At 51.2% G+C, this 24529-nt stretch overlaps 1 protein-coding gene across 6 annotated transcripts in view; it reads left to right on the plus strand.

Annotated features, from left to right (window-relative positions):
* Positions 1-24529, plus strand: part of KIF23 (kinesin family member 23) — a 127152-nt gene that overhangs the window by 26366 nt on the left and 76257 nt on the right. For all 6 annotated transcript variants that reach the window (XM_075342886.1, XM_075342888.1, XM_075342889.1 and 3 more), the window contains exons 4-6: positions 10101-10206; positions 10283-10419; positions 10566-10681. In XM_075342886.1, coding sequence (XP_075199001.1) covers positions 10101-10206; positions 10283-10419; positions 10566-10681 — 359 coding nt within the window. The remainder of the gene's footprint in view (positions 1-10100; positions 10207-10282; positions 10420-10565; positions 10682-24529) is intronic.

Here is a 24529-nt window from a genome sequence, read left to right on the forward strand (position 1 = left end):
CTAACGGCTCTTCAGAAGCCACCTTTCGAGCCGCTGCGGGAAGTTTCTCTATCACGTCTTTCGCAAAAGGTGGCATTTCTAGTGGCAGTTACATCGCTCCGTAGAGTGTCGGAACTGGCAGCGCTGTCATGCAAAGCCCCCTTCCTGGTTTTTCACCAGGATAAGGTGGTTCTTCGTCCGGTACCGGAATTTCTCCCTAAGGTGGTATCCCCTTTTCATCTCAATCAGGATATCTCCTTACCTTCATTTTACCCTCATCCAGTTCACCAATGTGAAAAGGATTTGCACTCATTAGATTTAGTGAGAGCACTCCGGCTCTACGTGTCTCGCACGGCGCCCCTGCGCCGCTCAGATGCCCTCTTTGTCCTTATCGCTGGCCAGCGTAAGGGTTCGCAGGCTTCCAAGTCAACCTTGGCTCGATGGATCAAGGAACCGATTCTTGAATCCTACCGTTCTTTGGGGCTTCTACTTCCTTCAGGGTTGAAAGCCCATTCTACCAGAGCCGTGGGTGCGCCCTGGGCACTGTGGCACCGGGCTACGGCTCAGCAGGTGTGTCAGGCAGCTACCTGGTCTAGTCTGCACACTTTCACGAAACACTATCAGGTGCATGCCTATGCTTCGGCAGACGCCAGTCTAGGTAGGCGAGTCCTTCAGGCGGCGGTTGCCCACCTGTAAGAGGGGGTCGTTTTTCGGCTCTTTTTATCGAGGTATTCTTTTACCCACCCAGGGACTGCTTTTGGACGTCCCAATTGTCTGGGTCTCCCAATGGAGCGACAAAGAAGAAGGGAATTTTGTTTACTTACCGTAAATTCCTTTTCTTCTAGCTCCTATTGGGAGACCCAGCACCCGCCCCTGTGCCCTTCGGGCTGTTGTTCTTTTGTGTACACATGTTGTTCATGTTGAATTGTTCTTTTGGTTCATGGTTTCAGTTCTCCGAACATCCTTCGGATTGAATTTACCTTAGACCAATTTATAAGTTTCCTCCTTCCTGCTTTTGCACCAAAACTGAGGAGCCCGTGATGCACGGGAGGGTGTATAGGCAGAGGGGAGGGGTTACACTTTTTAAAGTGTAATACTTTGTGTGGCCTCCGGAGGCAGAAGCTATACACCCAATTGTCTGGGTCTCCCAATAGGAGCTAGAAGAAAAGGAATTTACGGTAAGTAAACAAAATTCCCTTCATTCACTGCTCCCCACGCCCATAATACTGCCCACTTCTCTGCAGTAAAGCTGGGGCCATTGTGCCCCCCCCTTTTTTTCCCTTGTTACTGTATTTATTGATCAGGTTGATTGAAAGGAACCGGTCACCAGGTTTTACCAATATAAAGTAAGACCACCCCCTGTAAAGACTTTTACAGTATTTTAGCAAGATCCATGCAAATATCCAATCCCTCTGCATAGTACAAAAATCAACTTTTATATATTCACCTATGGGCCTGTCCGATGAGCCTGTGGTCTTTCTCGGCTCCTCTTCTCTCATCGCAAGCACCGCCCTCCTGCACTGCTTTGTGTTTGTGGATGACATGTCCTACGTTATCCACACATAAATACTCCCACCCCACCCCCAATCCCACTCCTGCGCAGGCGCACTTCTCTTTGCCCTGCTGAGGCTCCGCATAGTACTGTAATGAGCATGAGCTGGGAAAGATCAGAACACCAATGACCTTGAAGTAAAGCCAGGAGATCCAAACTTTTAATAATTCTCAATAATCAAAAACTCCGTACACAGTCACCGTCATAAACGTAAAGATCAAAAAATCCCCAGTGAAGTGTAGGCAATAAACGCCAAAACCGGGATAGTGACTGAGACATCAATGTGGAAATAAAATAACAAGCTTTATTGAAAAAATGTTAAAATAAAGTCATGCAAATTATCAAGTTAAGATTATAGACAAGGATATTCCCTTATAGCAGCAAGTGAACAGGTACAAGAAGTGCAAAATAGCAATGAAGAACATGTATACTACCAGATGGATAGGACTTTCATAATTATAAAAGTCAAAAAGGCCGCAGGAGCTGATCAATAGAGAGGTTCTAAAAATAGTTGTTCCCTGTGGAAGTCTGATCGCACAAAACGAGCGTCAGGGTTTGCAGCACACAGGATCTCCATACAATCAACCAAGGTAGTGAGCTCTTTCTTATACTTTTCTTCAGCGCTCTATTGGGAGACCCAGACGATTGGGGTATAGCTACTGCCCTCTGGAGGCCACACAAAGCACTACATTAAAAGTGCAAGGCCCCTCCCCCTCTGGCTATACCCCCCCGTGGTATCACGGGTTCTCCAGTTTTAGCTTTGTGTGCGAAGGAGGTCAGACATTCCATGCATAGCTCCACAGATTTTAGTCAGCAGTAGCTGCTGACTATGTCGGATGGAAGAAAAGAGGACACATATAGTGTCCCCAGCATGCTCCCTTCTCACCCCTGGATGGTGTTGTAAGGTTGAGGTACCTATTGCTGGTACAGGGCTGGAGCCTGACATGCTGTTTTCCTTCCACATCCCCTTGTAGGGCTCTGTGGAAGTGGGATCCTGCCGGCCTCTCAGCTCTGATGCCGGGCTCCATCCACAGACCCATTAGAACCTGATGGATTCGGAGCAGGAGTACGATCAGGGACAGGGCCCTGCATCTTACAGGTACTCTGTGTCCCCGGCAGGCACAGACACACTCCGGGCTGGCTGGGTGTTATAGTGCGCCGGGGACCGCAACGTGGAGTTGGTGTCCCTACAGATTACTGGGGGATTGTTTGTGTTTGGGAACGCAGCGCCGACCCCCTCTGGACCGGGCGGCGCTGCTGTGACTTGTGGTGCGCCGGGGATCCGCCGTCCGCGCTTTTACGGCGGCGGCGGTTATAACTTTAGTCCCCGGCTTTTTGGGCCTAGGACGCCGGCAGCTCCGTTTCGTTCCCGCCCCCACCCTGTCATTCAGGGTAGGGGAGAGACGCTGTTCGCAAGCAGCGACGAGGGCTGGAGCCTGATTTACATGCTCCAGCCCTCTCACTTGGCACAGAGGGAAGCAGGCTTCCCGCTCTTGGCCAGGAACGCCCAGGGCCCGCCCCCCTTCCTCTCTCGAGACGCCGGCAGCCATTACATGCATGCCTGGCTGGAGGAAGGACGCAAGGCTCTGGGAGACCTGGACTAGGGGCTATCTGGCGACCACACACCCGCTTTTTAAGCGGGCGGTAAGCGATTTTTCTGTGCTGGTCCCTCTAGTGCCTCACTGTGTATCAGTGTACTGGATACAGTTATATAGATATTGTATTTCTTGCACTGTGAGGTGCGCTTCTGGCTGCATATCCCAGATCACTCTGTGGAAGCAGCAACATGTCATCCTCAAAACGCAAGGCGGCCAAGGCAAAAAGGGCTGTGTATACTGCGTGTGCTGCATGTGGGGCTAATCTACCAGCAGGCTCTGATGACCCCCATTGTGTGCAATGCTCCGACCCGGTGCTGCTTCGCCAGCCGGAGTCAGGAGAGGTAGCGACCCAGGCTGAGACGCTTGTAAGTTCTGCCCCGGTGACAGGGACGGACTTTGCAGTTTTTGCAGATAATATGTCTGTATCTATGGCAAAAATCCTTGAGACCTTGCAATCTATGCATGGGGCTCAGTCTCTGGGCACGGCGAGGCCTCTGTCCTCAGGTCCCCCTTACTTGGAATGTATCCAGCCCACAGGGGGGTCCCCGGCTTCACAGGCCGAGGATTATGACTCAGATGATGGCCCCAGCCACCCTAAGCGAGCTCGCTGGGAAAGACCCTCGACGTCTTCACACTGCTCAGGGTCTCAGCGCAATCAGTCTCCCTGTGATGTGTCTGATGAGAGTGATCAGGAATCCACTCCTGGAACCCCTCTCAACCTGGATACCCCGGATGGGGATGCCATGGTAGACGACCTTATCTCAGCCATCAATAGGCTGTTGGATATTTCTCCCCCAGCCCCTTCAGCAGAAGAGGCGGCTGCGGAGCAGGAAAAGTTTCGTTTCCTTTATCCCAAGCGTAAATTGAGTGCTTTGTTAGATCACTCTGACTTCAGAGAATCAATCCAGAAGCACGACGCTCACCCAGAAAGGCGTTTCTCTAAACGATCTAAAGATACGCGTTTCCCTTTCCCCCCTGAGGTGGTCAAGCGCTGGACACAGTGTCCAAAGGTAGACCCCCCGATTTCCAAACTTGCAGCTAGATCCATAGTTGCAGTGGAGGATGGCGCTTCACTTAAAGATGCCAATGACAGACAGATGGACCTTTGGTTAAAATCTGTCTATGAAGCTATAGGCGCGTCGTTTGCTCCGGCATTCGCAGCCGTATGGGCACTCCAGGCTATTTCAGCTGGCTTAGCAAAAGTGGATGCTATCATGCATCCAGCAGTGCCGCAAGTGGCGCACCTTACCACGCAGATGTCGGCGTTTGCGTCTTACGCTATCAATGCGGTCCTAGAATCTACCAGTCGCACCTCAATGGCGTCCGCCAATTCGGTAGTTTTGCGCAGAGCCTTGTGGTTAAAGGACTGGAAAGCAGATGCTGGTTCCAAAAAATGTTTAACCAGTTTGCCTTTGTCTAGAGAGAGACTGTTTGGCGAGCCATTGGCTGACATCATTAAGCAGTCCAAGGGTAAAGACTCCTCTTTACCACAACCCAGAACACCCAAACCTCAGCAGAAAAAGTGGCAGCAGAGGTTTCAGTCCTTTCGAGGTTCGGGCAAGACACCATTTACCTCGTCCAAAGGGACTCAGAGGACGCAAAGAAACTCAGATTCGTGGCGGACTCACACACGCCCCAAGAAAGCAAATGGAGGTACCGCTTCCAAAGCGGCTACCTCATGACTTCCAGCCCCCCCCCTCCGCATCGCCGGTCGGGGGCAGGCTCTCCCGCTTTTCCGGCATTTGGATGTCACAGGTCAAAGACCGGTGGGTGACGGACATTTTGTCTCGCGGGTACAGAATCGAGTTCAATTCTCGTCCTCCAGCTCGGTTCTTCAGAACCTCCCCACGTCCAGACCGAGCAGATGCTCTGCTGCAGGCGGTGGATTCCCTAAAAGCGGAAGGAGTGGTTATCCCAGTCCCTCCTCAGGAACAAGGGCAAGGGTTTTACTCCAATCTCTTTGTGGTTCCAAAAAAGGACGGCTCGTTCCGTCCTGTTCTGGACCTAAAACGGCTCAACAAACATGTGCACGCCAGGAGGTTCCGGATGGAAACCCTCCGCTCTGTCATTGCCTCAATGTCCAGAGGAGACTTCCTTGCCTCAATAGACATCAAAGATGCTTATCTCCACGTGCCAATTGCTACAGAACATCAACGTTTTCTACGTTTTGTGATAGGAGACGACCATTTTCAGTTCGTAGCTCTTCCATTTGGTCTGGCGACAGCCCCACGGGTCTTCACCAAGGTCATGGCGGCGGTGGTAGCAGTCTTGCACTCTCAGGGACACTCGGTGATTCCTTACCTAGACGACTTATTGGTCAAAGCTCCCTCTCAGGAGGCATGCCAACTCAGCCTGAATGCTACGCTGGAGACTCTACAGTCTTTCGGATGGATCATCAACTTTCCAAAGTCGATCCTATCACCGACTCAGTCACTAACGTATCTTGGCATGGAGTTTCATACTCTAGCAGCGATAGTGAAGCTTCCGCTGGACAAGCAGCGGTCACTACAGACAGGGGTGCAATCTCTCCTGCAGGGCCAGTTGCATCCCTTGCGGCGCCTCATGCATTTCCTAGGGAAGATGGTGGCAGCCATGGAAGCAGTTCCCTTTGCGCAGTTTCATCTGCGCCCACTTCAATGGGACATTCTCCGCCAATGGGACGGGAAGTCAACGTCCCTGGACAGGAAAGTCTCGCTTTCCCAGACGGCCAAAGACTCTCTACAATGGTGGCTCCTTCCCACATCATTGTCTCAGGGAAGATCCTTCCTGCCCCCATCCTGGGCAGTAGTCACGACAGATGCGAGTCTGTCAGGGTGGGGAGCAGTATTTCTCCACCACAGGGCTCAGGGGACGTGGACTCCGCAGGAGTCCACCCTTCAGATCAATGTTCTGGAGATCAGAGCAGTGTATCTTGCTCTACTGGCCTTCCAACAGTGGCTGGAAGGAAAGCAGATCCGAATCCAATCGGACAACTCCACAGCGGTGGCATACATCAACCACCAAGGAGGGACGCGCAGTCGGCAAGCCTTCCAAGAAGTCCGGCGCATTCTAATGTGGGTGGAGGACAGAGCATCCACCATATCCGCGGTTCACATCCCAGGCGTAGAAAACTGGGAAGCAGACTTCCTCAGTCGCCAGGGCATGGACGCAGGGGAATGGTCCCTTCACCCGGACGTGTTTCAGGAAATCTGTCGCCGCTGGGGAGTGCCGGACGTCGACCTAATGGCATCCCGGCACAACAACAAGGTCCCGGCATTCATGGCGAGGTCGCGCGATCAAAGAGCTCTGGCGGCAGACGCCTTGGTTCAAGATTGGTCGCAGTTTCAGCTCCCATACGTGTTTCCGCCTCTGGCGCTCTTGCCCAGAGTGCTACGCAAGATCAGATCCGAGTGCAGCCGCGTCATACTCGTCGCTCCAGACTGGCCGAGGAGGTCGTGGTATCCGGATCTGTGGCATCTCACGATCGGTCGACCGTGGTCACTGCCAGACCGACCAGACTTACTGTCCCAAGGGCCGTTTTTCCATCAGAATTCTGCGGCCCTGAACCTGACTGTGTGGCCATTGAGTCCTGGATCCTAGCATCTGCTGGATTATCTCAGGGAGTCATTGCCACAATGAGACAAGCTAGAAAGTCGAATTCGGCTAAGATCTACCACAGAACGTGGAAGATTTTCTTGTCCTGGTGCTCTGCTCAGGGAGTGTCTCCCTGGCCATTTGCATTGCCCAAGTTTCTTTCCTTCCTGCAATCGGGGTTAGAAAAGGGCTTGTCGCTCAGCTCCCTTAAAGGGCAAGTTTCGGCACTATCCGTGTTTTTTCAGAAGCGTCTAGCACGTCTTCCTAAGGTGCGCACGTTCCTGCAGGGGGTCTGTCATATTGTGGCCCCGTACAAGCGACCGTTAGATCCATGGGATCTGAACAGGGTACTAGTTGCTCTCCAGAAGCCGCCCTTCGAGCCTCTGAAGGAAGTTTCCTTTTCTCGGCTGTCGCAGAAAGTGGCGTTTCTTGTTGCAATCACATCGCTTCGGCGAGTGTCTGAGCTGGCAGCTCTGTCATCTAAGGCTCCCTTCCTGGTGTTCCACCAGGACAAGGTTGTGCTGCGCCCCATTCCGGAGTTTCTCCCTAAGGTCGTATCCTCTTTTCATCTTAATCAGGATATTTCCTTGCCTTCTTTTTGCCCTCATCCGGTTCACCGGTATGAAAAGGCCTTACGTTTGCTAGATCTGGTGAGAGCACTCAGAATCTACATTTCCCGCACGGCGCCCATACGCCGTGCCGATGCACTTTTCGTCCTTGTCGCTGGTCCGCGCAAGGGGTTGCAGGCTTCTAAAGCCACCCTGGCTCGATGGATCAAAGAACCAATTCTAGAGGCCTACCGTTCTGCGGGGCTTCCGGTTCCTTCAGGGCTAAAAGCCCACTCCACCAGAGCCGTGGGTGCGTCCTGGGCATTACGTCACCAGGCTTCGGCTCAACAGGTGTGCCAGGCAGCTACCTGGTCCAGTCTGCACACTTTCACCAAGCATTATCAGGTGCATACCTATGCTTCGGCGGATGCCAGCTTAGGTAGAAGAGTCCTGCAGGCGGCAGTGACACCCCCGTAGGGGAGGGCTGTTTTGCAGCTCTAACATGAGGTATTTATTTACCCACCCAGGGACAGCTTTTGGACGTCCCAATCGTCTGGGTCTCCCAATAGAGCGCTGAAGAAGAAGGGAATTTTGTTACTTACCGTAAATTCCTTTTCTTCTAGCTCTTATTGGGAGACCCAGCACCCGCCCTGTTGTCCTTCGGGATGTTTTTTTGTTGTTTGCGGGTACACATGTTGTTCATGTTGAACGGTTTTTCAGTTCTCCGATGTTATTCGGAGTTAATTTGTTTAAACCAGTTATTGGCTTCCTCCTTCTTGCTTTGGCACTAAAACTGGAGAACCCGTGATACCACGGGGGGGTATAGCCAGAAGGGGAGGGGCCTTGCACTTTTAATGTAGTGCTTTGTGTGGCCTCCAGAGGGCAGTAGCTATACCCCAATCGTCTGGGTCTCCCAATAAGAGCTAGAAGAAAAGGAATTTACGGTAAGTAACAAAATTCCCTTCTTTCATATACCACTGATTCTCTTCATTGGTCCCCATAGGGATTGTTATTGATTAGTTTTATAGCGCATTCTGCCGGTATTGCACCAGGACACTAGCACATTATATGACATCACTCTGTACTGTGTAATCTGCACCAGTAACTCATGTTATCTATTTTTTTTAATAAAGCTTATTTTATTTGCACATTGCTGTCTCAGTCACTCTCCTGGTTTTGGTGTTTATTGCCTACACTTCAATGGAGATTTTTTTTTGTTTGTTTTGTTTTTTAGTCTCCTTTTGGTCAGTTGAACTTGCTATTGCTGATGTGTTTATACCATATACTGCAATACCACAGTATTGTAGCATACAGTGAGATCGTGGTCTCCTTTAGAAACTCGGCATGTAGCTGCACTTCAGAGGAGGACTAAGATGGATGTGATCTCATCATGGGGCGCCAGTATACACAAGTGTTTGTGTGCATTCCATTTAAATGCAGCTGTCACAGATTGACATGAGCATTGAAATGGTTAGCAGCCCCAACTAGGGTGCAGTTTACCCCAGATTAAGCTTCCCTCTCATTGTGTAAGCACACCGCTGTCAGCGAGAGTGACATGATTTGCAAGAGCGATGTCACTGCCATCTCTGCAAATCTCATGCAAGTGCACATAGTTCTGCTTCCCTCAGAGGGTGCAATGAAGTCGGGTACACGCTTGCCAACATAATCGGTGCATTGCACAGGGAGGCAGCAGTGGCACAACTCTGCCAGCCCGAGATCTGCAAAGAGCCGGTGGTAATGTTGCTCTTGCAAATCATGTCACTCATGGAGCGTGCCTACACAAGAGTGAGGACTAGTCCGGGGGAATCACTGCCTCTCTGACTAGTCACTCATTGACTTACATAGTGCTGGTTGTAAAGTTTGGTTTTACTCCTGTTTAACAATCATTAAGCAACAAAAGGGTCTTATTAAAATGTATGATAAAGGTGTAATACAATCATGGTGGTGGTGGTGGTATAAACGGCCAAGGGCAGCTGTCAGATTCACTGGAGGTAGTTTAGTCTTCTATTGGTGTCTATGAAACTCCTATTCTTAATCTCCAAAGAACTTCAATTAAATCCTGGTTTTGTTTGTTTTTTGTTTGTTTTTTTTTCTTTAGTTGCTTCTAAAGCTGGGTTCACACATAGCGACAACAACGTCGCTGTTACGTCACAGAAAATGGTGACATAACAGCGACCTTGTAAGTCGCTGTTATGATCGCTGCTTAGCTGTCAAACAGCAGAAGCAGCCGCGATCATAACGGCACGCGTCGCTGTGCTACATGTGCAGGGAGCCGGCACTGGCAGCGAGAGCGGCGGACGCTGGTAACTAAGGTAAATATCGGGTAACCAGGGAAAGGTCTTCTTCTTGGTTACCAGATGTTTACCCTGGTTACAGCTTACCGCAACTGCCAGACGCCGGCTCCTGCTCGCTTCATTTCGTCGCTCTCACGCTGTCACACACAGCGATGTGTGCGTCACAGCGGGAGAGCGACGACCAAAAAATGAAGCTGGACATTCAGCAATGACCAGCGACCTCACCGCAGGGGCCAGGGCGTTGCTGGATGTCACACACAGTGACAGCGACGGGACGTCGTTGCAACGTCACAGAAAATGGTGACGTAGCAGCGACGTCGTCGTCGCTGTGTGTGACACCACCCTAAAGCCTTAATGTTTGCTACTTTTTCCATACGTAGATAAGCTGATTTTGGGGGGAAAAAAATGTATGTTGTAGTTTTTGTTTTTTCCTTCCTATAAAGGTACCTCCACTGCAGGCTTGGTCAGGATTGACTAGTATTCAGACATTCAGTAGTATATATGATGAGGTTATTCCTATATGCACCACTCATTTAGGGTTTTTTTTCTGTTACAGACTCAGTATTCGTTTAAACAAGTTTTTGGAACACAATTGACACAAAAAGATGTTTTTGATGTTGTCGCTAAGCCTCTGGTGGAAGATCTAATTCGTGGTAAAAATGGTAAGTGCTTGTAGATACTTTTCAAAAATATTACAGGTATCGTTTATGCTCCCAGCTGAGTTGCTCTTATTTTCAGGGCTCCTTTTCACATATGGGGTGACTGGAAGTGGAAAAACGTACACAATGACTGGGTCTCCGGGACAAGGAGGACTGCTCCCCCGATGTCTGCACATGATCTTCAACAGCATCCGCGATTTCCAGGCTAAGAGATATGTAAGCCTGTACTTTATAGCATTATCGTATAATCTAGATATGGTGTGTGTTTGTGTATTTTATATATAATATATAGTTTTGTGATTAATATAATGTATTTTTAAGCTTGTAAATTTTGTGTTTTCAATCCTACCTTATCTCTGTAGGTTTTTAGGACAGATGACAAAAATGGCATAGAAGTGCAGAATGAGGTGGATGCGCTATTAGAGCGTCAGAAGAGAGATGCTCAGCCACAGGTAGTCCCAAGGACTCCTTTAGGGAGGTAAGCTTTAGCATATGTATGTTTTCCAATCCATCCAGATATTTGTACTGATATTTGTGTGTGTGTGTGTGTGTGTGTGTGTGTGTGTGTGTGTGTGTGTATAATATATACAATGGAGTGGTGCTTTAAATGTAACCCCCTGTTTTATACTCTCCTTTTGGCTGCTTCATCTTCTATCGCCGCTCTGATCTGTCTTGGTGATTTGTGACAGGTCAGTGTTTCATAGCGCACCGGAGGTCGCACCTCAATACATCCGAGATCCTGGTTCTCTTCCCATTCTGACTCTCCTAGACTTGCGTTGAGCACTTGTGACGTAACCTCTGACTTTGACTTCCGGTCAGTAAGAACTTACAGGCACAAGATAGCACTGCAGGACCGGAGCGGTGCCAAAAAAAAAAAAGGGAAGACTGTGGAAGGTGAGAATATCCAGTAAAATCCAAAAATTAGCGGCGTCTGGAGCGCTGCATGAGCTTAATCCACATAAGGTGTAGGTGAACTCTTTATTCACAACACATTTCTGGGACGGTCCATCTAATTCCTTGAGTGCAGTACACATTAGCTGACAGCGCACTATATACAGTGGTACGTCGGGTTTCATTGACTTTGGTTTTTGTTAGTTGCCTCGGTTTTCGTTTGTTTTTGTCGAAATTCCCACGTGACTACCCTGCTAATTTTGACAACACAGGGTGGAGCCACGCATTCTCGTGCCCATGTGGCATTGAGAGTATCACCCCGCGCATGAGTTTCAAAATGTATGTAACAAATGTAAGATAAAATGTACCATATTTTTCATTTTATAAGACGCACTGGATTATAAGACGCACCCCAAAATTAGAGAAAAAAAGCTAAAAAAATAAATAAAAAAATATGGGGTCTGTTTTGTAATCCGGTGCTGTCTTAGGGGGGAGGGGGGCAAGGGGGCTGCTGGAGTACTACGATGCTGCGGGCGGTGCAGAGGGGGGCCCAGATGCTCACTGTGAGCAGTGGCGCTGTGCTGCGGTGTGGCTTTGCTCTGTGCTTGGGAGAAGAGCAAAGAGAATGCGAAGTGTGTGCAAAGCAGTAATCAAAGCAAAAGGTTGCTACTTTGAAGAACCTAGAATATAAGACATATTTTCAGTTGTTTCACACTAAGTATTTCATGCCACATGTGTTAATTCATAGTTTTGATGCCTTCAATGTGAATCTACAATTTTCAGAGTCATGAAAATAAAGAAAACTCTTTGAATGAGGTGTGTCCAAACTTTTGGTCTGTACTGTTATTATTAAAAAAAAAAAAAAGCAGATGATTGCAACTTTTCTATATATACTGTGTGGTCTGCTAATGTGTATTGGCACCTGAGGAAAGGGGTGGACAGTCCCAGAAATGCGTTGTATTTAGCGTTGCCCTACACCTGTGTGGAGTAAGGTCCTGCAGCGCTCCAGACACCACTAATTTTTGGAATTTTACTGGATCTCTTCTTCCCTCTGGGGATACATGTGCAGTTCAATATACCAGATGGGAGGGAGATTCCAGCCCGGAGGGGTGCAGTGTTTCGTGGAACGACTAACAACGAGCAGGGCGACTCTGGGAACACCAATTCTTGGTCGGCTAGCGGCGACTGTGATTTCCAGAATAGCGATCTGGTGCTCCTCACTGGAGCGTTTTGGCGATTCTTTCATATTGCCTCTTCCTGTGTTGTCTGCCAGCACAACCATCATAGGTGAGTGGTACTCGCCTGTAGACCGCGCTCTCGTACATCCAGATACACACAGAAGCGCTCTTCTGGTTTTTTTTGTTTTTTTTTGTTTTCACATGTACATGGAAGGTGAGTATATGACAGGCTTTACTTTGAAGCGCCACCCCAGCGCTGAAAAACCACCAAAATCTGGGAGTGTTGCTTTAACAAACTGCCCAGTGAATAAACAGAAAATGTGAAATTGATCAGTACTTGGTGTGACCGGCCATTTTACTTTCTTTGTCGCTCCATTGGGAGACCCAGACAATTGGGTGTATAGCTTCTGCCTCCGGAGGCCACACAAAGTATTACACTTAAGTGTAAAGCCCCTCCCCTCTGCCTATACACCCCCCGTGCATCACGGGTTCCTCAGTTAGTTTACATGCTTTGTGCGAAGGAGGCTGACATGCACGCATAGCTCCACATCTTAGTCAGCAGCAGCTGCTGACTATGTCGGATGGAAGAAAAGAGGGCCCATAACAGGGCCCCCGGCATGCTCCCTTCTCACCCCACTCTTGTCGGCGGTGTTGTTAAGGTTGAGGTATCCATTGCGGGTACGGAGGCTGGAGCCCACATGCTGTTTTCCTTCCCCATCCCTTTAGGGCTCTGGGTGAAGTGGGATCCTAATCGGTCTCCAGGCACTGAGACCGTGCTCCATCCGCAGCCCCTGGGGACTCTGCTGGACAAGGAGCCGAGTATCGTCAGGGACAAGGCCCTGCTACTTTGAGGTACTCTGTGTCCCCGTGGGGACCGCGCACAGAAACACTGCAGCATTGCTGGGTGTGTTAGTGCGCCGGGGACCGCAGCGCTGACCGCGCTTGTGCCATCACACACTGCAGCGTGGCTGGGTGTGTTAGTTTATTGGGGACTACCGCGCTGATCGCGCGCTGCCATTTCACACTGCAGCGCGGCTGGGAGTGTTAGTGCGCCGGGGACTACCGCGCCGACCGCGCTTATACGCCGGCCGCGCTTATAACTTTAGTCCCCGGCTTTTGCGGCCTAGTCTCACTTTTTTCCCGCCCCCAGGCCTGCCAGTCAGGGGAAGGGCGGGACGCTGCACAGGACGTCAGCGCTGAGGGCTGGAACATGCTTTGCATACTCCACCCCCCTCACTGAGCACAGTGGGACGCCAGATTCCCGCACTTTCTAGGGCACGCCCACGGCCCCCTCCTCTCCACAGGACGCCGGCAGCCATTCCTGTCAGCTCTTCTGACGCTGGAGAGGGGAGACAAGCTCTGGGAGACCCAGGCAGGGATTCTGGTGATCACACAACCGCTTTGAGCGGGCGGTAAGCAGCACCTGAGGTGCTGGCCCCACTAGTGCAGTAGTGTACATATAGATTTATATGCTTATAGGCTATACTTTACACTGTATGGTCGCACGGTTGATTTTTGGCTATATACCCTCCTGGATTGCTCAGAGGAGACAACAGCATGTCGTCCGCAAAAAGCAAGGGTGCCAAAGCACAGGCTTACTATGCTGCCTGCGCCGCATGTACGGCTATACTACCGGCAGGTGCCACCGACCCTCATTGTGTGCAATGCTCGGCCCCTGTGGCACTTTCTCAGCCGGAGCCTCTGCTAAGGGTGGCCCAGGGGGAACCACCTGTTAACACTGTCCAGGTGACGGGGACGGAGTTTGCAGTTTTTACTGATAGACTTTCTGAGACTATAGCTAGGATACTAGAAGCCTTGCAGTCCAGACCGGTATCTCAGACCATGGGCACTGTTGAATCATTGCACCCTGGTCCCCCTCAGTTGGAACAACAATGTGCTCCCGGGGTGTCTCATAGATCCCAGAGTGAGGTCTCTGACACGGACCGCAGCCCCAGACCGCCTAAGCGAGCTCGCTGGGAAATTCCCTCGACATCATCACATTGTTCAGGGTCTCAGCGGGAGGACTCTCTGTATGATGAAGCGGAGGTAGCTGATCAGGATTCTGATCCTGAGGCCGCTCTCAACCTAGATACTCCTGATGGGGACGCCATAGTGAATGATCTTATCGCGTCCATCAATCAAATGTTGGATATTTCTCCCTCAGCTCCTCCAGTGGAGGAGTCAGCTTCTCAGCAGGAGAAATTCCGTTTCAGGTTCCCCAAGCGTACAACGAGTATGTTTCTGGACCACTCTGACTTCAGAGAGGCAGTCCAGAAACACCGAGCTTGTCCAGATAAGCGTTTTTCCAAGCGCCTTAAGGATACACGTTATCCCTTCCCCCCTGACGTGGTCAAGGGCTGGGCTCAGTGTCCCAAGGTGGATCCTCCAATCTCTAGACTGGCGGCTAGATCCATAGTTGCAGTGGAAGATGGGGCTTCACTCAAAGATGCCACTGACAGACAGATGGAGCTCTGGTTGAAATCCATCTATGAAGCTATCGGCGCGTCTTTTGCTCCAGCATTCGCAGCCGTATGGGCACTCCAAGCTATCTCAGCGGGTCAAGCGCAAATTGACGCAGTCACACGTACGTCTGCGCCGCAAGTGGCGTCCTTAACCTCTCAGACGTCGGCATTTGCGTCCTACGCTATTAATGCTGTCCTGGACTCTGCGAGCCGTACGGCGGTTGCATCCGCCAATTCGGTGGCAATACGCAGGGCCTTGTGGCTACGGGAATGGAAGGCAGATTCGGCTTCCAAAAAGTGCTTAACCAGTTTGCCATTTTCAAGCGACCGCTTGTTTGGTGAGCGATTGGATGAAATCATCAAACAATCCAAGGGAAAGGATACATCCTTACCCCAGGCCAAACCAAACATACCCCAACAGAGGAGGGGTCAGTCGAGGTTTCGGTCCTTTCGGGGCGCGGGCAGGTCCCAATTCTCCTCGTCCAAAAGGCCTCAGAAGGATCAGAGGAACTCCGATTCATGGCGGTCTAAGTCACGTCCTAAAAAGACCGCCGGAGGTACCGCTACCAAGGCGGCTTCCTCATGACTTTCGGCCTCCTCACACCGCATCCTCGGTCGGTGGCAGGCTCTCCCGCTTTGGCGACACCTGGCTGCCACAGGTAAAAGACCGTTGGGTGAGAGACATTCTGTCTCACGGTTACAGGATAGAGTTCAGCTCTCGTCCTCCGACTCGATTCTTCAGAACATCTCCGCCTCCCGAGCGAGGCGATGCTCTTCTGCAGGCGGTAGGCACTCTGAAGGCAGAAGGAGTGGTGGTCCCGGTTCCTCTTCAGCAACAGGGTCACGGTTTTTACTCCAACTTGTTTGTGGTTCCAAAGAAGGACGGGTCTTTCCGTCCTGTCCTGGACCTAAAACTGCTCAACAAACACGTAAAGACCAGGCGGTTCGGGATGGAATCCCTCCGCTCCGTCATCGCCTCAATGTCCCAAGGAGATTTCCTTGCATCGATCGATATCAAAGATGCTTATCTCCACGTACCGATTGCTCCAGAGCATCAGCGCTTCCTGCGCTTCGCCATAGGAGACGAACACCTTCAGTTCGTGGCACTGCCTTTCGGCCTGGCGACAGCCCCACGGGTTTTCACCAAGGTCATGGCTACAGTAGTAGCGGTCCGCCACTCTCAAGGACACTCGGTGATCCCTTACTTAGACGATCTGCTTGTCAAGGCACCCTCTCAAGAGGCATGCCAACACAGCCTCAACGCTACTCTGGAGACTCTCCAGAGTTTCGGGTGGATCATCAATTTTCCAAAGTCAAATCTGACACCGGCCCAATCGCTGACATATCTTGGCATGGAGTTTCATACCCTCTCAGCGATGGTGATGCTTCCGCTGAACAAACAGCGGTCACTGCAGACAGGGTTGCAATCTCTCCTTCAAGGTCAGTCACACCCCTTGAGGCGCCTCATGCACTTCCTAGGGAAGATGGTCGCAGCAATGGAGGCAGTCCCTTTCGCGCAGTTTCACCTGCGTCCTCTTCAATGGGACATCCTACGCAAATGGGACAGGAAGTCGACGTCCCTCAACAGGAACGTGTCCCTCTCTCAGGCAGCCAAAGCTTCCCTTCGGTGGTGGCTTCTTCCCACTTCATTGTCGAAGGGGAAATCCTTCCTACCCCCATCCTGGGCGGTGGTCACGACGGACGCGAGTCTGTCAGGGTGGGGAGCAGTCTTTCTCCACCACAGGGCTCAGGGTACGTGGACTCAGCAAGAGTCCTCCCTTCAGATCAATGTTCTGGAGATCAGGGCAGTGTATCTTGCCCTAAAAGCGTTCCAGCAGTGGCTGGAAGGCAAGTAGATCTGAATTCAGTCGGACAACTCCACAGCGGTGGCTTACATCAACCACCAAGGCGGAACACGCAGTCGGCAAGCCTTCCAGGAAGTCCGGCGGATTTTGATGTGGGTGGAAGCCATGGCCTCCACCATATCCGCAGTTCACATCCCGGGCGTAGAAAACTGGGAAGCAGACTTTCTCAGTCGCCAGGGCATGGACGCAGGGGAATGGTCCCTTCACCCGGACGTGTTTCAGGAGATCTGTTGCCGCTGGGGGATGCCGGACGTCGACCTAATGGCGTCTCGGCACAACAACAAGGTCCCGGCATTCATGGCACGATCTCACGATCACAGAGCTCTGGCGGCAGACGCCTTAGTTCAGGATTGGTCGCAGTTTCAACTCCCTTATGTGTTTCCACCTCTGGCACTGTTGCCCAGAGTGTTACGCAAGATCAGGTCAGACTGCCGCCGCGCCATTCTCGTCGCTCCAGACTGGCCGAGGAGGTTGTGGTACCCGGATCAGTGGCATCTCACGGTGGGCCAACCGTGGGCACTACCAGACCGACCAGACTTGCTGTCTCAAGGGCCATTTTTCCATCTGAATTCTGCGGCCCTCAACCTGACTGTGTGGCCATTGAGTCCTGGATCCTAGCGTCTTCAGGGTTATCTCAAGAGGTCATTGCCACTATGAGACAGGCCAGGAAACCAACGTCTGCCAAGATCTACCACAGGATGTGGAAGATATTCTTATCTTGGTGCTCTGATCAGGGGTTTTCTCCCTGGCCATTTGCCTTGCCCACTTTTCTTTCCTTTCTTCAATCAGGATTGGAAAAAGGTTTGTCGCTCGGCTCCCTTAAGGGACAAGTCTCAGCGCTCTCTGTGTTCTTTCAGAAGCGTCTTGCCAGGCTTTCTCAGGTACGCACGTTCCTGCAGGGGGTTTGTCACATAGTCCCTCCTTACAGGCGGCCGTTAGAACCCTGGGATCTGAACAAGGTTCTGATGGCCCTTCAGAAGCCACCTTTCGAGCCGTTGAAGGATATTTCTCTTTCTCGCCTTTCGCAGAAGGTGGTCTTCCTAGTAGCAGTCACATCACTTCGGAGAGTGTCTGAGCTAGCAGCGCTGTCATGCAAGGCTCCTTTCCTGGTGTTTCACCAGGACAAGGTGGTGCTGCGCCCGGTTCCGGAATTTCTTCCTAAGGTGGTATCCACCTTTCATCTCAATCAGGATATCTCCTTACCCTCTTTTTGTCCTCATCCAGTTCATCAATGTGAAAGGGATTTGCATTTGTTAGATCTGGTGAGAGCGCTCAGAATCTACATTTCCCGTACGGCGCCCCTGCGCCGCTCGGAGGCACTCTTTTTGTCCTTGTCGCTGGTCAGCGTAAGGGGTCACAGGCTTCCAAATCCACCCTGGCTCGGTGGATCAAGGAACCAATTCTCGAAGCCTATCGTTCTTCTGGACTTCCGGTTCCCTCAGGGCTGAAGGCCCATTCTACCAGAGCCGTGGGTGCGTCCTGGGCTTTGCGGCACCAGGCTACGGCTCAGCAGGTGTGCCAGGCGGCTACCTGGTCGAGCCTGCAGACTTTCACCAAACACTATCAGGTGCATACCTATGCTTCGGCGGAGGCCAGCCTAGGTAGGCGAGTCCTGCAGGCGGCGGTTGCCCACCTGTAGGAAAGGGCCGTTTTACGGCTCTATTACGAGGTATTATTTTACCCACCCAGGGACAGCTTTTGGACGTCCCAATTGTCTGGGTCTCCCAATGGAGCGACAAAGAAGAAGGGAATTTTGTTTACTTACCGTAAATTCCTTTTCTTCTAGCTCCAATTGGGAGACCCAGCACCCGCCCTGTTCCCTTCGGGCTGTTGTTTTTTCGTGTACACATGTTGTTCATTTTGAATGGTTTCAGTTCTCCGAAATTTATTCGGATTGAAGTTACTTTAAACCATTTTATTAGCTTTCCTCCTTCTTGCTTTTGCACTAAAACTGAGGAACCCGTGATGCACGGGAGGGTGTATAGGCAGAGGGGAGGGGTTACACTTTTTAAAGTGTAATACTTTGTGTGGCCTCCGGAGGCAGAAGCTATACACCCAATTGTCTGGGTCTCCCAATTGGAGCTAGAAGAAAAGGAATTTACGGTAAGTAAACAAAATTCCCTTCTTTGTTGCGCCTTGGAACAGCCGAATTGCTCGGATCTGGGCAGTCCTTGGCTCGAGGGGTCCCGGACACCATCAGACAGTTTTTAAATGAAAAATAAAATAAGTCTGACTACGCTATTTGCGGTTTGCGGCCAGGCATGATAGGGCCACTGCTGAAAGTTCCCACTGGGGATGATAGATGGGGGCAGCGTGGATGGTGGAGCCCTCCGCGAGCAGGGCTTTTCAACATGGGTAGGTGAAGGGTTAACATGGAGGCACGCGGCACTGAAGCAGTCCAGACAAGGAGAGCAGTTTGATGGTGTTTACTCACTGGTTCGACACCCTGAGACGTACTGGGTTCCAGGTGCGCCCTTGTCCTGTGTATGTGGGTCCTCCCTGGCGATGGCGTGGAGCACTTGGAGGTCCTCCTGGTATCTGGGTCCTGCCACAGGCGGCTTAGACTATTTAAGGGAATGTGTCCCAGTCCCCACTTTGCTTTTGATGCCTGGAAACCCACCCGCCTGGCAGAGTTAACAGAAGGCTTGAAGTCGGTGTCTGTTCTAGGGATCTGCACCCCGTGTGTGCAAAGTACTGTGAGCTTTGGATGTCAACCCCACAGGGTCCCTCTGTCCTTGGGGTTTGCGCTCTCACTCCACAGCTACTTTCCTCCTCTGAGTGGCAGTTCTTACAACTCTAGTATTTGCAGTGTCTTTCCTTCTTTCTGTGTGTCTCAAGAGTCTCTGGTCTGTCTTGGCACCCTTCCTCTTTCACTTCTACTCCTAACACTCCCCAGGTCACTATCTCCTCCCCCAGGTTTGGTCTCTTCCTCCCAGTTTGCTCCCTGTTATCTACAGTTCCCAACACTGTCATCTGGCTAAATGAGGCTCCCAACCGGGTACAGCGAGTGTAAATGTGTGTGTGTGTGTGTGTGTGTGTGTGTGTGTGTGTGTGTGTGTGTGTGTGTGTAGTGGCTAGCACAGTTGGGCTATGTGCCCACGTTTCGTTCTGTCCCTGCAGAAATTTCTGCAGCGATTTGAACAGCACATGTGCTCTTCAAATCGCTGCAGAAACAGTCCGTACTGAAACCCGATTTCATGCACTCTGGATGCAGCCCCTCCCATAGACAGAGCAGGGGCTGCATGCAAAGCGCATGAAAGAAGTGACCTGTCACTTCTTAGAACGCTGCGCTTCGGCAGCACCCAAAGCGGTGCATTCTAATACGCCATGTGGGCATGGATAATGCACAATCTTCATAGATTGTGCTGGGGACGCAGGATGCATGCAGTTACGCTGCGGTGCAGATCGCAGCATAACTGCATGTAATACGCACACGTGGGCAAAGAGCCTTATGTTGGACTTGGGCTCTTACCTTATTTATGTGACACCTGGTTACCGCAGGGGCGTCACACTTTCAAAATAATATGAATGCATCAAATCTTCTAGATACTCTTGGAGACACTATTTGATAAAAAAAAAAAAAAAATGGGAAGGGAGGTTGTTCCAAACATCTTGGATAATTAAAAGATCTTCTGGGTATATAGTTTTAAGGCCCCGTCACACTAAGCAACATCGCTAGCAACATCGCTGGTAACGAACAACTTTTGTGACGTTGCTAGCGATGTTGCTGTGTGTGACATCCAGCAACAACCTGGCCCCTGCTGTGAGGTCGTTGGTTGTTGCTGAATGTCCTGGGCCATTTTTTAGTTGTTGCTGTCCCGCTGTGAAGCACAGATCGCTGTGTGTGACAGCGAGACAGCAACAACTAAATGTGCAGTGAGCAGGAGCCGGCTTCTGCTGAGGCTGGTAACTAATGTAAACATCGGGTAACCAAGAAGCCCTGTCCTTGGTTACCCGATATTTACCTTTGATACCAGCCTCCCCCGCTCTCACTGCCTGTGCTGCCGGCTCCTGCTCTGTGCACAGATAGCTGCAGCACACATCAGGCAATTAACCCGATGTGTGCTGTAACTAGGAGAGCAAGGAGCCAGCGCTCAGTGTGCGCTGCTCCCTGCTCTGTGCACATTTAGCTGCAGCACACATCGGGTTAATTAACCTGATGTGTGCTGTAACTAGGAGACTGGGGGCTGGTCACTGGTTGCTGGTGAGCTCACCAGCAACTCGTGTAGCCACGCTCCAGCGATCCCTGCCAGGTCAGGTTGCTGGTGGGATCGCTGGAGCGTCGCAGTGTGACAGCTCACCAGCAACCTCCTAGCAACTTACCAGCGATCCCTATCGTTGTTGGGATCGCTGGTAAGTTGCTTAGTGTGACTGGACCTTTACACCACTACTTCTGTTTCCATGTAATCTCAAACAGATTAGATCAGGGCACTGTGGGAGCCACATAATCACTTCAAGGACTCCTTGTTCTTTGCTGAAACTGGTTCTTAATTATCTTAGCGGTCTTCCTTATGTAGTATCCACCTCTGTGCCCTGCAATGAGCGTAACATCCGGTCTGTTGTGTGCTTACAAATAGTAAGCCGGCAACAGAGCAGTGCCACTATCCCGGGCGGTCCAAGAGATTAGCACCACCCGCAGGTGATGTCACTTGTCTCTCCAGGTATAGTGACACCGCTCTGCTGCCGACTCATTACTAGTCATAAGCTGACAACAGTCCGGACGCTGCGCTCATCGCACAGGGCACAAAAGGAGATATAGTGCATGTTTGTTTTTTTTTTATTTTAATATGTTCAAAAATAAACCCATAAATAAGTGTGGTACCGTATTTTTCGGACTATAACACGCACCCTGGTTTTAGAGGAGGAAAGTAGGAAAATACAATTTTAAGCAAAAAATGTGGTCATGACACAGTTATGGGGCAAGGATCTGCTGCTGACACTGCTATGGGGTAATGTCCCCAAATTCTCTTCGAAGGTACCCCATCCTGGTAATGATCCTCCTGCCTTGTATATACAGTATATGTCCCTCATCCTGGTATAGCCCACATCCTGCTATATACAGTCATCCTGGCATATGGCCGCATCCTGCTATATACTGGCATATGGCCCCATCCTGCTCATAATATACCCTCATCCTGCTCAAAATATACCCCCGTCCTGCTTATAATATACCGCGATCCTGCTATACACCCCCCATCCTGGTATACGGCCCGCATCCTGTGGCACATAAAAAAAAAAAAACATTCATACTCACCTTACCTCACTCCCTGCAACATCACTCGTCCTCCCGCCTGTGTCAGCAGCAGCGCCGTTGAGTGGAGCCGTACCCGTTCCCCTGCAGCATCGCTCGTCCTCCTGTCTGTGCTGGCAGCGGCTGCGTGTGGACACGTGCGCACAGCGATGTCATTTTTGTGCGCACCGCTAGTCTCCACACAGCAGCCGCCGCCGACACAGACAGGAGGACATCGCAGTGCTGCAGGGATTGTGGCTGGTGAGTATACTGATTCACTGCACCCCGCGCTGATGATGATGCGGGGGGGGCAGTGAATACAGCGGCACATGATCACTCCAGGCTGTAGTTGCCAGGGGTGATCACGCAGGTCGGCTGTTTATCCTTCGCCTATCATACCTCCCACCTGTCAGCGCCGGCTTCAGTGCAGTGACCCGCTCCACCGCAGCACCCCCATTCCCCGCAGCCCTAATTCAGACTATAAGACGCACCCCCCCCCCCCCCGCTTTCCCCCAACGTTTGGGGGGAAAAAAGTGCGTCTTATAGTCCGAAAAATACGGTAACCTATACAAAAGATTTCATATTACATGGAGCAGAAAAATATAAAGGATTCTCTGGTTATAGAAGACATGTAAAATACAGTATATTTTTTTTTTTCTTCATCGTTCCTTATGGGAGACCCAGACCATGGGTGTATAGCTTCTGCCTCCGGAGGACACACAAAGTACTACACTAAAAGTGTAGCTCCTCCCTCCGAGCATATACACCCCCCGGATGACAAATCCACCCAGTTCAATGCTTTGTGTTCAGGAGGTCACACACACTCATGCATCCTCTGAATTTTGATTTTTGATTTCAAAGATTTGGAAGAAAAGCGGGACCAATCTGGACTCCCGGCATGTCCCTTCTCACCCCACTGTGTCGGCGGTGTTGTTAAGGTTGATTTTACAAGGCTGGAGCCTTCATATGCCGCGCTCCTTCACCATCCCCTGAGGCTCTGGCTTGAAGTGGGAGCCATCACGGTTCTCACTGCTTTGCAGGAGACCGGTCTCCATCCGCAGCCCTTTCAGGATCCTGCCGGACGGAGCGTTTAACCCCCCCCAGGGACCTGGCACCTGCGTCTCACAAGCTAAGTACTGAGACGTTATTACCACAAAAAGTGGTCTTTCCAGGGGTCCCTTGTACTTGGGGGGAGTGTGTTATATGACTGTGTTAACATTTCCGGCCGGTTCTCCAGTTTTCTCTGGAGAACCGCGCCGATGGTGCCTGCACGCTGGCCGCATGGAAAAATCTAGGCCCCGGCTTCAGTTGCGGCCTACTTTCGGTTTCACTGCCCCTGCATGTCAGTCATGCAGAGGGACAGTGCAGCTCCGCCCAGCGGCTGTTCAGCACAGGGAACGGACACTCCTCACTGAGGAAAGATTCCCTCCCCTGTATGCCTCATTTGCCCTCCGGATCTCGCTCTCAGAGTAGGCCCCGCCCCCTCTCCTCGCTCCGGCGCCATTTTATCAGCGTTCTCAATGTCTGCATATCCACATTGTGACAAATGGGGGCCTGGGCTGGGGGATCTGGAGGGCACAGAGATGTCTCTATGTTAAACGGTCTGGCAAGCCACAACCTCCGGTTGTGCAGCTGCTTATATACACTGTTTATATACTCTGCTGGGGGTCATTCTGGACAGAGCCCCCACTTCTGCAGCATGTCTCACATCAGAGCAAGGCTGCAAGGCTGTTCTTAATATGCACTGCATGTAGACTCGTACTGCCTGTACCGAGCACATAACCACATTGTGATGCTTGCTCTAACATAGTGGTCCCTCAGCCTGGAAGCTCATCAGTGGTCCCTCCAGCTGCTCCGGCTCCGGTGGCTGAACCCCCGGTTTGGGTAGAATCCCTCTCTCCAGGGGACAGCTGTCCCGGACTCTGCTGAGCATGCATCAGCCCCCTTCTCAGGGCGCTTCTGCTGCTACGGCTCGCTCAGCAAAGCTCACAGAGGATTGTTCATCTGGTCTCAGTCCCCGTCCTCCTAAAATGGAGACGCAGGGTCCCCTTTCCTTCCTCGTCCCGCAGCTCTGATTTTACGAGCGGACTCGCAGGACGAGGAGGATGCCTTTACTAGGGGCTCGGACGCTACTTCATGTATTGATTTGTCCGATGGTGACGCAGATGCTAATGATTTGATTGCGTCCATTATATTTGTACTGGACCTCAATCCGCCTGTATCAGGGGAGCATCCCCCTCTTCAGTATACCTTAAGAGAACAAGGAGTGTGTTCCTTAACCACTCCAGTTTTTCAGGCCACTGTGACCAAGCCCAGAGCCTGTCCTGACAGACGCTTCCCAAAGCGTGGTTCTGATGACTGTTTCTCCCTTCCACCAGAGGTGGTCAAGGAGTGGGGTCATTCACCAAGGGTGGACCCTCCGGTGTCTAGACTTTCAGCCACGACAGTTGTATCAGTGGCTGACGGCACCTCTCTAAGGATCCCTCTGTCCGCCAGGTTGACCTTCTGGCCAAATCTATATATGAGGCGGCAGGGGCCTCGTTCTCCCCATCTTTTGCAGCAGTGCGGGCTCTCAAAGCCATCTCTGCTTCTCTGGAGGAGATGCATTCCCTCACCAGGGACTTTATGCCCGAAATGGTTTCCTTAACTTCCAGGCTCCAGTCTTTTCATCCTATGCCATGTCTGCCATGCTGGAGACTG

The sequence above is a fragment of the Anomaloglossus baeobatrachus genome, chromosome 4 (genome assembly GCF_048569485.1).
Source record: "Anomaloglossus baeobatrachus isolate aAnoBae1 chromosome 4, aAnoBae1.hap1, whole genome shotgun sequence".
Taxonomy (NCBI): domain Eukaryota; kingdom Metazoa; phylum Chordata; class Amphibia; order Anura; family Aromobatidae; genus Anomaloglossus; species Anomaloglossus baeobatrachus.